Source organism: Melospiza melodia, chromosome Z (assembly GCF_035770615.1).
Source record: "Melospiza melodia melodia isolate bMelMel2 chromosome Z, bMelMel2.pri, whole genome shotgun sequence".
In the NCBI taxonomy this organism is placed as follows: domain Eukaryota; kingdom Metazoa; phylum Chordata; class Aves; order Passeriformes; family Passerellidae; genus Melospiza; species Melospiza melodia.
Genome location: NC_086226.1, coordinates 68,256,793 through 68,273,883, shown reverse-complemented (window position 1 = coordinate 68,273,883; position 17,091 = coordinate 68,256,793). Strand labels below are relative to the sequence as shown.

Sequence of the window (17,091 nt, the reverse complement as noted above, 5' to 3'; positions counted from 1 at the left end):
TCTGTCTACTGCCTTGAGCCTGGCAGGGGGAGGTTATGCAACACTCTTGATACGGATTTCTTTCTGGTTTCTGCTCCTGTCTCAGCAAGGCCAGAGCACAGTTCAACTGGTGCATCTCCACCTTGGAGTCCCTGATACTACTTAATCTTTCTATCTCATCTCTTGGAAAATGCACTAGGGCATTCACTTAGCTACACTGCACAGCACCTGCTAAACAGACAGCAAATTAATTTTTACTGAATGCATTTAATGACACTCTATTATTTCAGCCTAAATACTGAGTGGTTAATGCAAAACTAAAGTGAAAAGATTCTACACTTAATTCCAAAGTAACAGAACTGGTACAGAGCTCCGCTGTTTTACCTCCTTGTTGGTAACCAGGATCCTAACCTAAATTACAAGCAGCTCAAGAGCTTTGCAGAAACCTTTCACTGATATTGCTTACTCATTAAAGCAGTGGAAAATATGGTAAAAGACCAGCTTATGAGACTGTTTTCCCTTCAACTTTGTTTATTGATGTACTGAACATGAAAAAGTACAAAGAATCCAAACACAAAAGAAAACATGTACAACCTCTTAAATACCCAACAGAATATATTCTCTATTCCAACAAATGTGAATTAAGTCATACTATACAACTTCAAATAAATACCAGCCTTATATTTTACTAAGTGCTCTGATAAACACTGTAAAGTGAAGCCCAATTTACATGCCTTCTCATCAATGCCATTAGTTGCTACAGTAGTATAGGAAAGAAGCATGTAGCTACTATTTCTCCCACATCAGAAAGTTTGTGATTTCTATACTATATACAACTTTTAATGCAGAGGATTAGCTTTAACAATCTAAATGCACCTAAGAATGAAGAAGTACTCAGGAAGCCAATTGATTTTTGAATAGCATTGAGTGGGTCAGCATGAAAACTTGCTTAATCACTTTAGCACGCGCTTCACAGTATATGTACTGTACTATACTGAAAATTTTATAACTACAATTTAAAAGAAGAAGAACCGAAAACAACTGCAAAGATAGTGTACAACTATGTTATGCATAGAACATTGCTTTTTCTAAGGGGAAGCATATGAGCATCTCAGTTTATACAAAAAGCAGGACGTAACTACATAGTTGTCAGTGCATCCTGGTGAAGGCATCAAACCCTCAGCTTTTTTTTTAAAAATTTAATTATAAGCTAGATGCTAATCAGAAAATATTCTGTATTTGTTTTCCTTAAATTTCTTCAATACATGGTAAAGGCTTTTTCTATTTCCCCAAATAGTGATTTAAGCATCATACAAAGTTAAACTTCAATAGCATACAGGTATTTATGGTTTTCATATGAAAAATGTAAGGAAATCTGTTCAAAACATATGTTTATATTTGTTTTTTTTACCACAAACATATTTATAAACAAAAATGTTGCATCACCATAAACAGCTGAAGCTAGACTATCTACAGACAAAAATAGCAACAGATCTGATGCACTGTAAATTCAAGTCCTCAGGACAAAAAAAAAAAAAAAAAGAAAAGAAGCAGACCTCAAGTAACAATGTTAATGCCATTTACAAAGAAAAAACTTATACAAAAACATTCAAAATTGAACATCACTTGGCATGTAACTTTCAAAAAAAACTATAACCAAAATTAGCTGAAAGGTTCATAACTTAAGTTCTTATTTACATTACACAAAGCTCAGGTGTTAGCCTTGAACATAACTTTCAAAATACCTTCTAATGCACCCAACTCAGGCCACTTCAGCTGATTTGCTACTGCACAAATCATGCTTGATGTCTTTTCTTAAGACAAAACAATTCTTCAAACAATAGCAAGTACATCACTAAACACCTTGAGCTCTATCTGAAGGGAATTCTTTAGGAAGAACAGATTTTTTTTCCCCCATATCTCAGTGTTTTAAGTTTTCTGCTTGCTCTTATATTCTTTTTTTAAATTTTCATTTGCTTCAAAATCACAAATTAAAGTGAGCCACCTATCACTTAATAACCAGGATGATCAATGACTCCACTGATGATTACAAAAAATGAAACCAACAGTGCATCCCACTGACTTTACTTCTTAACACAAAGGTCTCAAAAGTAGTTCTACATCATAAATCTTTCTAAATTTTTTCCCAACAATTGCAAATTTCCTGGTAAGTTTTAAAAGCTCACTAGTTGTCATACGAAGAGATTTCTCAAAGTATTCAAGTCAAAATATTTGTTCCAGGACCAGTAAAAAGTTTCTCCAAATTTTTTATTTTTTTTTATAAAAATAGATGCTTTTTTAAACCCACATCAAAGAGGCTCTTATCTCTTTGGCAAGGTACTGCTTTACGAAAAGTTCTCCAGTATTCTTACAATAAGCTTTTATAATGTGTTCCCACTCCCCAACCCAAATGAAGATGATGAAATAAATACTGCTTATAACATTATAAATAAAATGTAAACTTCAGATACTTTTCTTGAACAACAAAACAATATTGCATTACAATGTAAATTAAAAACAAAGTAAATCAAGAAATGACAAAAAAAATAAAGTATTACACAAAGCCTCGCTATTTACTCATAGATTAAAGGCAGTCATGTATAAAGAAAAAAAACTTCTTCCATTAGCTGAAACATTTTACAAGGTCCACCTTCTTCAAAGAAGGCAATAGAATACGCATTGTGACAGGTAAAAACCCTGTACCTCTTGTCAATACTCAAACACAAAAGATAGTTAAGAAGTTCTAATTCAGATAGTAGCAATAAAAAAATCTCACATATTCTTAGGATGCTAAGTAGTCATTTTATCCCCATTTCCACACTGGCATACAACAAAGGCATTTACTAATGCATAAAGCTTCCTGTAAATCGCCTTTGTTGTATAGTTTTCATGTATTAATGCACTGAGAATAACTGGTTAGGCTTTGTGCGTTTTGTTTGTTTTGAAGGAGACCTGCAGTACTCTGTCACCAAGGCGGTATCCGTTCAGGCTGGCTATTGCCATAGCTGCCTCATCGTAGTTTGTCATAGTCACAAATCCAAAACCTTTGCACTTGTTGGTGTTAAAGTCACGGATGACCTTCACATTGGTCACTGCTCCAAAGGGTCCAAACATTTGCCAGAGGATACTCTCATCAGCATCAGGGGCCAAGTTGTACACAAAAATGCACCACCCAGTTCCTGCATGTCCAGGGATATTAATTCCGGCCAAACTGGTCATTCCATCAATGGTCATTGGAGGAAACCTACTAAAGAATGAGGGAAAGCAAAACAGAATCATCATATAGCTGTTCACACAAAACCCCAGCAAAGAAATGTCAAAATAAAAGAAGAGAATGATACAGAGCTTTTCACAGAATGAACATGTTGCTCAGACTAGAAAGATAAGATCAAAAATATTTTTTGCCCCCTAACTGCGCAAATACTATGTAAAAAAATTATACACAAGTAGGGAGAACAGTGCTAGGTATGTCTGAAATGATGTAACAGAAAATCAAAAGGAAAGCATGCTATAAAACCAGTGAGGATTAGCAAGTCATTTGAAACAGGAATTCCATGGAACTGCTACAAAAGGCTTGTCTATTTCATGCAAAATGCATCAAAATGAACCATCTCAGCTGAAGTCTCAACATGCAAAAATCCAACATAAGTCTTACTGAAAAGTAAGAGTTTGCAAAATACTTCAAAATAATTTGGTTGTTATGAACCAACTCATCCTTTATTACCTCTTTACTCCATAAGCTATGTTGAGCAGATTGTCCAACCTGCAAAACATTTAGCAACATGTTCAGTCTTCAGACTTTTCTACCCTTTAAGATTAAGGAAACTTAGCATATTACTGTCACATCCATTACACTGTACCAAACCTCATGCAATGTTAAAGTACCACCACTGAAAGAGCCATGGCACCTTATTACATCTGATAGTGAAGACAAAACAGATATTCTTCGCGAAGATGCTTCTTGGGAAATAGGTAGCAGCATCCACCATCTAAACCCCATGCTGCTACAGTTCTTGTGTAGTAACCACAATCATAAGAAGTTCATTTTATGAAGTCCACCATGGCCACAAATTTAGCCTAAACCACATACTGTTACCATTGTGTTACAGTCAGTGACCACATCAGTCAAGTTTTCCACATTACTAACCTGGTTGAGAAGAAAACTTTTACTAAGGTTTCTGACATGTTTGCTGACATGACTATCAAGACAGATGCAGTATTTTGGACCACTAGCAACTATTGTAATGTAAACTCAAAAAAAAAAGATTTTTCATGTTCCTACTCCTGGCGATTCCAGAATGTTGGGAGGCAGAAGGCTGATTTGGCTGAGCAGGGCTAAGGCAGAAAAAGTAAGTGTAAGGACAGTGGAGGCAAAATCAGGTGGATATAGAAAGAATACAGAGCTATTGCTTGCCACTGGAGGGAAAAAAATTGTGTGGCCAAAGCTCAACAGGAGTTGAAGCTTGTCAGCAATGTGGGGGACAACAAGTTTTTAAAAATGTCAATCTCAAAGAGCAGTCCAAACATAACATGAGCCTGTTACAGAATGAAAATGGTCACCCCACAAACAGGGACACAAACAAGGCAGAGAAGTTTAATTCTTTCTTTGCCTTCATCTTTAATGCTGATGATGGGCTAAGAGGGTCCCAGTGTCTTGGGCTGTGAGAACGGTGAACAACCCTGAACTTGTGTGGGATCTTCTGTTCCAACTGAGTCCCTACGGATTTATGGGACTGGATGGGATTCATCCAAGAACACTCAAAGAACTGGCCAATCTTTCAATGATTTTTTTCATGATCTTGGGAATGTGGTGTTGACTGGAAGCTGGCTAACACTACCTCCATTTTCAGTAAGGGAAAGAAGGATGACCCTGGAAACTACAGGCCCATCAAGTTTCACTTTAGTGCCTGGTAAAATTATGGAGATTATTATGGGAAGTACTGAAAAACACAATCACAGCCAGCGTGGCTTCAAGAGGGCAAAGTCCTGCTTGTCAAACTTAAATTTCCTTTTATGACAGAATAACTCACCCAGCTGACCAAGGGAAGTCAGCTGATGCAATCTTTTTGGATTTCAGTAAAGCCTTTGATACTGCCTCTCCCAGGATCCTTCTGGACAAAATGTGCAGCACACAGCTGGATAAAAGTATCATGGGATGGGTGAGCAACTGGCTCACGCACAAAGGGTTACAGTGAATGGGGTGACACCTGACTGGTAACTGACACTACTGGGATTCCACAGGGATTCACTTTCGGCTCAGTGCTCTTTAGTATTTTCATAAATGACTCAGATGCAGGACTTAAAGAACATATACTAAGTAAATCTGCCAATGACACTAAGTCGGGAGGACCTGTTGACACCCTGTAAGGCAGAGGGACTCTGCAGAGACACCTTGACAAATGAGAGGGTTGGGCAATCACAACTAACTACATGACATTAAAAAGGCCAAGTGTCAGACTCTGCACCTGAGATGGGGAAAACCAAGATGTACAGAGAGACTGGGAAGCGAGACACTGAAAATCATGGCAAAGGACCTGGGGCTTCAAGTCAACAGAAAGCTGAACATGAGTCAGCAGTGCCCTGGTACCCAAGGAAGGCCACCATGTCCTGGGGTGCATTGGGCACAGCATCACAGCCAGGCAAGGGAGGGGATTGTCCTGCTCTGCTCTGGGGCAGCCTCACCTCGAGTGCTGGGGGCAGGTCTGGGTGCCACAACATAAAAAAAGATATAAAGCCATTAGAGTGTTCAAAGGAGAGCCAAGAAAATGGTGAAGGGGTCTGAAGGGGAAACTGTGCGAGGAGCAGCTGAGGTCACCAGGCTTGTTCAGCCTGGGGAGCCTGAAAGGTGGGTGGCCTCCACACACTCTACATTCCCTTGTGAGGGGAAGAGGAGGGGCAGGTGCCGATCTCTTCTCTGTGGTGACAGTGACAGGACCTGAGGGAAAGCCCTGAATTTGTGTCAAGGGAGTTTAGGTTGGATATTAGGAAAGGGTTCTTCACCCAGTGGGTGGCTGGACACTGGAATAGGATTCCTAGGAAAGTGGTCATGTCACCAAGCCTGCTGGGATTCAGGAATTGTATGGACAATGCCCTCAGGCAATGGTGTGACTCTTGGTCCTGTGCAGGTCCAGGAGCTGAACTCAATGATCCTTGTGGGTGCCTTCCAATCCAGGATATCCTATGACGCTACGATTTTACCAGATGAAGTGTTTCTACAATACACACACGTATACATTATTTTCAAGATTTCTCCATGTGGTTCTTGCCTCACCTGCCCCCAATTACAGAATGCCGCCACAACTCTAAACCCCTTCAAATAATCTAGCCAATATCTGAAATACACAGTGCATACCACTCCTATTGCTCTTATTCCTACTTCTTTCAAGAAATGTTCACCTTGAATAAGCTCTTATTATTTTCTGAAAAATCCCAAATACATGAAGAAGTCTTATTATAGATCAAGACTCAATAAAATACGAGCTTAGATAAAAAACATACACTTGATTTAGTTTTCCAGAGAGCACTGACTCTGCAGTGAGCTGGGTTTGCAGAATACATTGACAAGAAACTACTGAACTCCTAAAAGAGCAGAAAAAGGAGATTAAAAAATACCTGACTACTAGCAGTAGACAGTGTGGATGACTGAGGTCTACTGTCACTGACATGAGTGGTGGAGAGCAAGGTGAAGAGTTCTAGAAACACCACCACTTATAGCTCCTTCTTACAATGGCTGTCAGATGATGACTTCATACAGTAATGGTATCACTTGTATGATTTTTCAGTTACCTCAAAGACTTAAAAATAATCTGGAAATATTCTCAGAGGCTTTCACTGGAAAATTTTTAAAGATGCTCTAAGTTATACATCTTATAGAAACTGAGGAACAGTTATATAGATCTTCTTTTGAAAGTCTAGCCCAAGTTTTCACTTAATAAGAAAAAAAAGGAAGCAGTGTATTGATCCTATAACTTCTATTATTAAAGTTGAAGAAGTTTTCAGGCCTCTGTCAACTATTAACAGAGATGGGGCAACTGTATCAGGTCATTGCCAGAGTATGTTATTGCCAGAATAAGCTTGTGACACAAACCCTGTGATCTTATTTCACACAATGCACTTGACTCCATCCTGCAATTTCTGCCGCCAGACTTTTCTATAGAATAATGGCAAGTCCACTGTTATGCAATATTCAGAACACTGTTGTAAGCTATCTCTTTTATTACCTAGTAAATAGTAAGAAGAGCCACAAAAAAGTAAATAAAATTTGTTATCCCCTCTCCTACAGCAAACACTTACTCCTCACACCTGTGAGATGCAGCAGATAACACCAAAAAGCTGAATAGAAGAAAAAAATTTAAAAATTCTAACAGAAGTACAGGCCATGAACTCTTGAATATTTAGCATAAGCAAACCTAGCCAATGCAGTGCATTTGAAATTTGGTATATTCTCTTTGAAGTAAGCTGTCAACTGGTTTTTCTTGAAAAAAAAGATAAAGATACTCTTTGAGTGTATTACTATTTAACACAGCCCAGTCACACTGTTTAGGGGCAGAGAGAGGGAAGAAAAGATCACAAAAAAAAATCCAAGGTACTCATGGATGTAGATAGTACAGCGTTTGTTTCACTTTGTCCTCACCATCAGTTCTTTTCAATACACTAAATAGCACGGGGAACTATATAGCAATAGTTTCAACATGATGGGAATGTAAGCTCCCAAAAAGCACATGAAAAAAATATGTCAACAATCTTCATTATGAGAAGTTGTAACAAGAAAAGACAAAGTATGTCATGGAGAACATAGACACCTAAACAGGAAAAAAACTGAAAGCCAGAATGCAGAGGAAAAATGTAGGGTTAGATGAAGAGGAAGGTGGCTGTGGCATGCCATAAGGCTAAGATAAAAACACTGCATCTCCAAGGTCAGTATTAACTGAATCAACTTGCACATTAATCAAGAATAACCTAGGAGATGAAAAGTAATCTTTGAAAAAAAATTTAAGTGACTTAGTACAAGAGAGATGTCACCTTGGTTTAACTAAGTATGCCTATTAGACACCAAAATGCTATCAACAGGACGGCATGCATTTTGGTTTTAGCTGTACTGTGGTAGCATAGCTGAAGTTCAACATTCACGTGTTTCCTTCCCACACAGAAGTCAGACAAGCAGGAATGCACAAGAGTGGAGGCAATCAAACAGGCCTTTGGGAACATGCAAATTTCAGCACACTTGGGCGCATTATTTACTTACCTAAAACGTTGAGCCTGCTGAGCTAGAGGGGCGGGATACCTTCTGTTTGGAGAATGGTACAGCTGGGAAAGAATGGCCTGATTGGTTTTTTGGCTTGGATTGTTAGCAAACTTTACAGTGATGGGCTCTGTGGCACCTGGAGGTTTCTGGCCATTCAAGCCCTTGATAGCTTCTTCTGCTTCAATTCGCTTGTCAAACCGGATAAACCCCACGCCCCGTGACAACCCTGCACAAGGTGAAAAAAGCACACAGTAATGAATTCACAGACTCCAGAATACTGGATATTAACTTTCATTTGTGTGGCCAATTGCTATGTTGATGGTCGAATGCCGTGAACACATGATAACTTTGAGCTTAACAGAACTGATTTCTAGCATAAAGTAAGAATTTCCTGCTGTAATTTTGATTTAAGTTTTTAATTTAACTGATGTAAGACACATTTGTGTAAACAGCTTGTGAGTTTGAGGGAAAACAGTGGAAACAAATTTAGTGAGCCAAAGTAGAATTCAGAAACAAAGCAATTTTGTTGGATGGAGATGAACCCAAACCAACTGCACTGTAACCTCTGGTCAGCTCATGCTATTCTGCAGTACCTAAAGTGACAAAAATTCTGCAAATAGCTTAGTTCTCTGCTCTCTAGCAGTAAAAAGATAGCTTTTGCTCTCCTGCAGTATCCCCTGAAGCTCTCTTTTGAGCAAATATGCTCCGAGGATGATGATGTGCACATACTATATTGCAATAATAGGAATTAAGGCCGTGTTTACCAGTCACTGGTGACCTCTGAGTAAAATAACTGGTTTCAGTCAATCACCGTACATCACTAGGTGTTACTTTTGAAGGAAACTTTTCTTGATATACAAAAGTCAAAGGCAACATGCAAAGGAATTCAAAAGTGTTTATGGAAGGTCTTAGGAACATCATGTATCAAAAATTCCAAGTGTCTTAGACATAAACATATTAAGTTACAATGGATACTTGAACCAATTAACATTAAAGCTACTAACAGCCAACATCAGTTAGATCAATGTTTTGTTGTAATATTTCAAGTGCCATTTAGAGCCCTTTTACATTTTGGTTCATGAATAACCAGATGAGTTAAACGTTTGTCCTCAACTGAGAAAGACATTAATGACAAGAAACGTATTCTCTTCATAAACAATGATTTAAGCCATCAAAAGTGACAATGAACAGGCATAAGAAAGCTTAAGAGGCAAATGTCACAGCTTCAACTCTGCAATTTTTATCTGTCAGTTTGTGTCACAACCTTATTATTCATACCATCCTGAGCCTACTTCTTCCAAATTACTAAAAAGAAGGAGGCAAAAAAGCTTAAGCCTTAACAACAATCTATATGACAGAAAGGATGCTGCCAATAGCATGATTTATGAATATGAATAGAATTATAACACATATTAGAAGTTCAATTATATTTACTTACTGGTCCATTTGTTAAATGCCACCTATTTCTATGTATGAATATACAGGAACCTACTGTGAACAGCTATTTATTGCACACAGACTAGGAATCTGTCCCACAAATCTGCTATATCTACAAGTCAGTATTTGGCCTTTAGCTTTCTTTTCCAGGCCTCTCTACACCCTCAACAACTCAACCTACTCTCTACGTATTATGTGTCAACATTGAGATTTCTTTTAACTTAGTGGAAGTCAAAGGAGTACACACAAGTTCCACTAAAGGTCAGCCAAGACTCAAATACTGGCACGTGCAAACTTTTCAAAATAAAACAATTAAAAACCTTACGACCTTCTACAGCTGAAAGCTGTTTGCCACCCAAGAGGATATGCAGCTTTGAAAAAGTACAACTATTAAAAAAAAAAAAAACCCAGCTTATTCAGGGAATAATTATGTGAGTAAATGACTTAATCTGTCCCACCCCTTAATGCTCTGGAAGGGGGAGAGCTTGGAGAGTTCTCCAAACCTGCTTCTTTGTATGTCATTCAATGCTCCTATCATGTACTTGGCTTTTCATTCAATTGCTTATTTCTGTCAGAAACCTCACAGCAGGTGATTCAGAAAACTATAAAGATGCTCAAGATCAGCCATCTGAGACAGCAAAAAACCACAGACATTACTATCCTGAGTCTGAAGAGTAACCACAAAGTGCCACTGACAACCATTACTTGATTGACACACATACTGTAAATATTCCAATAACCTGCTACATCTTATACTTTATGGCACGGGTAATCACAGAACTTACCTGCTCCTGAGGAAGTCAAAGTTCGTGTGTGTGCCCAAATTTAACGAGTTAGCCTTGAAAACAGTCTTAATAGCAACTGCCAGTCTGGGGCTTCTGTAATCCTAGCCTCAGAGAGCCAGCTGTGCATTTCTGCCTACAATTTTCTTTTTAGGAAAAAAAACGCTTAATAGCATTTTGTAAGGCACTGGAAAGCTATCTTCATACAGCAGCTTGGAAAGGAAGATATGGAAGCTGTAAATTTATTACAAGTCATCAAACAAGCTTCAGACCTGCACCTTCAGAGAGGAAATGACTCAAGCTGGCTCAGCACCTCTACACAGTTTATTTTTGTGCATGCATGTTTATGAACAATTACAGGCGAAAAAAGCATTTTCTGGCCTACGTACACCTTTTATACATTATAGAGACAAGACTATTGTACTGAAAGGTGAAATATCTCAAACTGTGAGTCCATGAAAGGCCATGCAAAACTGCCTACTTACCAGTGACTTGGTCAACCAGAATACGAGAAGTAATAATACGTCCATATTGGGAAAAGAGCTGTTCCAGTTCTTTCTGAGTCATTGTTTTTGGAAGTCCACTAACATACAAATTTGCATCTCTGATAGAAGCTGAACTTGGGCGTGCATAAGAAACCTTAGGAAAAAAAAAACCATAAAAAAATCCTGGAAAACAAACACTTTAAAAACAGCTAAAATAGGACAGTGTTATCTGTTCTGAGACATAAAAACATCTATAACAGCAGACAGAACAGTTACTTTGCAAAGCCAGTTCAGTGGGTTTTTTTGTTTGGGGTTTTTTTTTTTTTTTTTTTTGGTTTTGGGAGGTTTTTTTGGGAGCGAGCTTCCAAAACAGAAGGAATGCAACTTAGACTACACAGGAGCAGCTGACTACAGGAATTCATATATAAAAAGTACTTCCAAATAAATGAGAAAAAGCTAGGTACATATTCCAGCAGGTCTTGGTGGAGAAAGTGACAAATTATATATGACTAAAGCGACAAATTTAAGAAGTTCCATGCCCCATGTTCCATGAAGTCTCATTAAAAAGCAGTAAAACATAGCAGGAATTAAGATTTCAGTGTGATATGTAGGCCAAAGGCACAGAAAGACACTCTGAAGCACTTAGAGGTTTGCAAGTATTTTTAAAGTGCTGTGTCTTTTGTACATGTCGAGCTTGCTACCAAATGACTCATAATGACAGTCATTTATGAGATCAACTCTGCTAGATCACTTTCACAGGCCTGAGAATGAATGGCAGAAGGAGGACTCCAACCTGTATTTTGCCTGCTCAGCAGCTTCTCAATTTCTGCAACAGAGGCCTTAAAAACAAATGCCATTTATAGGAAATTCTTGGATCCTTTTGGACAGAAGTTTTTTACCTGCTGCCTTGACATGTCAGTCAAAATATTTTAAGGTGATTAAGTAGATTCTTTGACCTTTAGACACATGCTACAAAACAGCACTTCCACTACTTCCTACTGAAGTTTGTACAAGTGTGTTACTACAAGAATGATTAGGACAGAACATCTATGCTTCTCCAACAGGACAAAACACTTCATCTAGGCTTTTCACCTATATCAAACATAAAAGTAAAAAGGATCCTCAAGAAGTAGTCAGATTATTCTCCTTTCCTTCCCTCACCCGTCATGTACTGTTAGCCAATACTGGGCAACTGGATCTTGATTCTGTCATTCCTTTTGCCTTATTCTTTGACATTTATTTTCAAATCTTTCCTGTCTCATTTCTGCACAGACCAGCAGACTCTTAAGACTGCTATGGAAGCAAAACAGAAGACAGCATGCTGGAGATGAAATAAGCAGCGCCCTGAACACTGCTGCGATCCTTCTAGTTCCACCCAGAGGCTTTGTGCAAGGTATCTCTGTGCTGGTTGAGGAGGACTGACCTCGAAAACTTGCAGCTATCCAGCATGGAACCTTGCAAGTCACACTGCCTTGTTCTTTCCACATGAGAGCCACACAAAAGCTAAAGACATATGATCAAAGTTACAGGAAAACAGAGTAAAGTGTGCCATCATTCAGCCAATGAAGCAACAAAGACAGTGACAGCTACCCTTTTGGAATGAACAAACTTGTTCTACTTGCCCATTTAGCCCTGAGCTTCTTTAAGAAATAAACTTCCATGCCTCACTTGGCAGGATTTTAAGGAGACTCAAGGCCAAGGAATGGAGACAGACTGCCTGGGGAACAGGACTAGTCCTAGTAAAATAATGAATTACCAAACCCATGCAGACACTGTCTTTCAAGGGGAAATCCACACTGCTGGACACATGCTACCACATATAAAAATATAAATTTACAAAGAGTCTATCAGAAGAGAAGAAACCTGCACAAAATATTTGCAATTTACTGCAAGTTTATCTTATGCTACAGAACTGGTACCTGTCAAGATACAAAGCAGCTTTTGCAAAACTCTTTCATTTTCCTCTGGTAAGAGAGTAGGAGCTCTTGCATTATGACAGCTGGTCCAGTATTACCCATGCCCTCTCTGGTTAAAACAGTTCAAATTGTTTAACACAGCAGTCAAGGCCTACACTGAGTGCAGGTAAATGGAAGCAATACTCTAACCAGTATACCCTACTCTTACATATCCAGTTTCACTGTTACTACCTTCAAGTGACTACTCCAACACACTGAATTTGGGCACACTAGTCACAGCAATAACAAATATTAAACCAAAATCTGTGGTTCACCACCAATATCTGTACACTATATTTAATCATCTTGCTAAGCACCAGAAGTACTGGTCAGGCAAAAAATCTGAAAGAAACATGTAACTTCAGAAATACGATGCAATTTAAGTCAGCAGCACTAGTGAAAAACAAGGACACCACAAAATATTACTGGTGTAAAATTCCTATTAAAAGAACCTTGCCTAGAGTATAGCCCTCTTCATTTCTGACATCAAAGTCCAGTCATTTCACTTGCGATACACACTTAAAGCAGAGACTCTCCAGACTAATCTCCCTACCTATATCCTGTCAGTTTGCTCATTCAGTAATTGCTTGCTGATAGCTCTGTATTTAGTCTCTTTAAACAACTTTTATATGGACCGAATTAAAAACTGTGCTAAGATTTTCATTCCACATCTAATTCAATAGGTGAACATTTCAGTTACACGATGTCAAAACCACTGAACACAAGACAAGTCAAGAAACAGCCTGAAAGCCTGCAGTTTTAAATATTGAATGATGACACACACTTGACAATATTGAACAGCACTACTCTGGAGATACCAATTTAAAAACAGTTTTACAGAAATTTTCCACTGCAATTAGTAGGAAAGACACTTGTTTCTAGAACTGCAAATATTTTCACTGCTTTAATACTTAATTTCCTAACAACAGGATGAGCTGATTCACAATTTTCAAGTGAAAACTGGGAAAGCAGGTTAAACAAAGAAGTTTTAAAAAAATTATATAGAGGTATAGCACCTACAAGTGAATGCTTCAGTTTTCTTATTATCTGCCACTACCTATAGACACCTCAGTATCATGCTTCAAGCTCTTTTATCTTATTATTAGTAGACTAGTAGTATTATTAATACAAACATAAACTATTTGTATTCTCTCAAAAACTTATGAATTTAATATAATTTTTTCCTAAACACCTCTACTTAATGTAGTCTTCTAAATCTTTAAATCTGAAATCTCTAAATGCTAAAATCAGTATTTCAGTAAATATTCACATTTACTAGCTCAAGTGCAATCTTTCTGCTTAAAACACAACTTGTCCTTAAGAGTAGTGTCTAGTTCTTTTAGAATACATGTTTCTGTGGGGGAAATAAACCTCCAACAAAAAACTACCATCCAGTATGTCCATATGAAAATGAGTTAAAAACCTACCTCCAAAGCAGACAGATTTATATTGAGAAAGGGAGTACATTAGGAACAGGTATGCCTCCTCAGCAAGCACAGTAAAAACAAGGACATACTGCTCTTTCTTACAGCAATGTTCTCAGAGGCCATTGTGCCAGGCAAGTGTTCTCAACTTGCACTTAAATTTGTATGTGTTACCACGATTCAAGAACTCTTCTTAATTGGATTTCTAGTAAGAAGATGTGGCAGCACACCACAAAGATGAGGTCTCAGCTCTCACTAGCTGGTGACAGGTTGTTGCCCGAAACAGGAGAGTATATTGCTGTATATTCATCAAGTCCACCTCCTGTCTCCCCTCAAATAAGGATTGTTCCACTCCAAACAAAATTCCAAGGCCACTTTTCCCAATACACAAGACTACCTTACTGAACATGCACATGCTGAGTTCATGGTGGAAGCCTGCGGTCGCACACTTCTGTGGACAGCGCAAACTGGAAACCCAGACTGCCCTTTGTAAAGACAACTTACATCCACCTCTGTGGAACTAAAAGACCTCAACACAGCTCACTTACAAGTGTAGATTAAGCTGATAAACACAACCATATCTCATAAAGGTGCTGATTTTACAGCCTGCTGTACAATAAGGAATGCATTGAAAAAAAAGACACTGAAGCAACAGTATTTTAGCATTATCATCAGAGTTTCCCTGTTTCAGTTCACCCCTCAAAGCGTTCCAGCTCTGACAGCTACAGCCCATGCCAGAGTCACAGGCCTGAGGTGGGTCATGGGATCCACATCTGTTGCCACTTAGCTGAGGGCATGAATGGACCAACCTGACAAATTTAGACTAAAGACCAATCTTTATATATTTGAGGGAACTAGGACGAGAAGTCCTAGTATCTTCCTCAGGATACATAACCAATTAAGGACAGGACACTGCTCAAAGAGGAAGCCCTCAAAAAATGCTGCTGTATGTAGCATAGAGGAAGACCAGAAAACAGGCTTTCAGAAGATTTGGTCTAAAGTGACTTACACCCAAAAATCCACTTAGTTGGAAGCAAATGTATGTATGTATGTGCTAAGAACAGAAGCCAGCTGAAAATCCTGCCACTGATGGAAAGAGAAGCAGAGGTTTTCCCAGAAGTCTCAAGATACTGCAGCAGTTTTAAATCAGAGTCATAAGCATATGATAAAAGAAAAACAATTATCAAGTTCACTGCCATAAAACATGATGAGGGAATTATGCACTACATTCACAGAATAGCGATTCTGTTTTGCCCTTAGAAGGACTAGTACAGAAGAGCACTTTAAAACTTGCAGACTGCAACTATCACTATCTTGCTAAAAATAGGAAATACTCAACTTAGAATTTAGGTACAAATAAAATATATGAACTGAAAGGAGATCAAGTCTCCAAACATTTCCTACTTATCATATTCTTAAGAGTCTCAAAAGACCTCTCCTGTACCTCACATTTGTAATTCTGATCCCTACTCATGCCCAAAAAATAAGAGCACAGGAATTTCAGATGCACTAGGAATAAAAAAAGCAGTTACCTTTCAAGGAGGATAGGAGTACAGAGTATAATTTAAGCCCTCCACATGAATAATATAAACAGGAATAGAATCTTAAACACAAGACCTCAATTATTCTCCTGAAGGAAATGAGTAAACCTCAGGTTATACCTAAGAAGCTTCTACTACTGACAGAGACTCTAACAAACACAACACTTGGGCATCTCTTGCACTATTCCACAGACACATCCAGAAATGCAGAAAACACATACATTCAACTTATACTTCACTAGAATATCTTACAACCCTTCTGGAAAAACTATTACTGCATGAATGAAAGACAAGAGAGTCAACATTTAATATGACAAAAAAGCTTGAAAGCTGCTAGATTAACAAAGGTCTATTTGTCTCAAGACTACCATAATCTCAAAAGTAAGCATAAACATGTTTTATATTAATAAAAATCCTCTTACAAAGAAGACAGATACTGGATTTAAAACAAAATAAATTAACAATAATTTAGAAACCCCAACCAAACAAAGGAGAAATACCCCTCAAAACAACAGACTGTAACAGATCTCCATACCTGGCATTTACAGCATTTTGAATCCACGCAGAAAACCACAACCTTCTTAGAGAACTTTGCAAAGCATGGGGAGGGTAGGACACAAAGATGTAGCATCAATCTTAGTAGTAACAAGCAGGTTTTTGTTGGCTTTTTAGTTTTTGGGGTTTTTTTTCTTTGCTTCTTTTTACGTGCCTAAGACTTGGCTTCTGAACACTGCTAGCAGACTTCCATCAACTTTACACAGTACTGTTGGCCCCTTCTAACATCTCCATTTCTGTGTCAGGAATTGCCTAAGCAGCTGAGGAAAGACCTTCCTGAACTGCTGAAGTGTTCTGGCTGCAGAGCTGTGCAGCAGCCTTAGTTAGGGAGAGCTGCACTGGCCCAAGGATTCTCCCCCTCAGAGAAACAGGGATGCACCCTTACAAGATATTCTAATCAGCAGCAACATGGATGGAACTTGGGGCTCAAACAGAAAACAAACTGTGATTGCTAACTATGAGGACAGCACATTTTATGGCCTGGCCTGGCGCTCTGAGTGAACGGACAACAAACCACTTGCCCATAATGTGGTTTACAGCAAGTGACAGCAACATGCACTAAGAACTGAATTCTCCTCCCAATATTATTCAGCTATGTGAAAAACAAGCAGCCAGCTTAAGGTGGGTAAATAACACTCAAAGTCTGAGGAGATCTGAATTTCAGCAAAGAACAAATTTTACCTGGGAG

At 38.4% G+C, this 17,091-nt stretch overlaps 1 protein-coding gene across 10 annotated transcripts in view; it reads right to left on the bottom strand.

Moving 5' to 3' along the window:
* Positions 1-499: 499 nt before the first annotated feature.
* The window catches only part of ELAVL2 (ELAV like RNA binding protein 2), an 89,361-nt gene continuing 72,769 nt past the window's right edge, over positions 500-17,091 (bottom strand). For 7 of the 10 annotated variants that reach the window (XM_063181450.1, XM_063181445.1, XM_063181442.1 and 4 more), the window contains 4 exons: positions 10,929-11,082; positions 8,225-8,450; positions 3,704-3,742; positions 500-3,226 (listed from right to left, as the gene is read on the bottom strand). In XM_063181450.1, coding sequence (XP_063037520.1) covers positions 2,896-3,226; positions 3,704-3,742; positions 8,225-8,450; positions 10,929-11,082 — 750 coding nt within the window. In that variant the 3' untranslated portion in view covers positions 500-2,895. The remainder of the gene's footprint in view (positions 3,227-3,703; positions 3,743-8,224; positions 8,451-10,928; positions 11,083-17,091) is intronic. The other 3 variants (XM_063181444.1, XM_063181447.1, XM_063181448.1) reach the window with 2 other exon arrangements.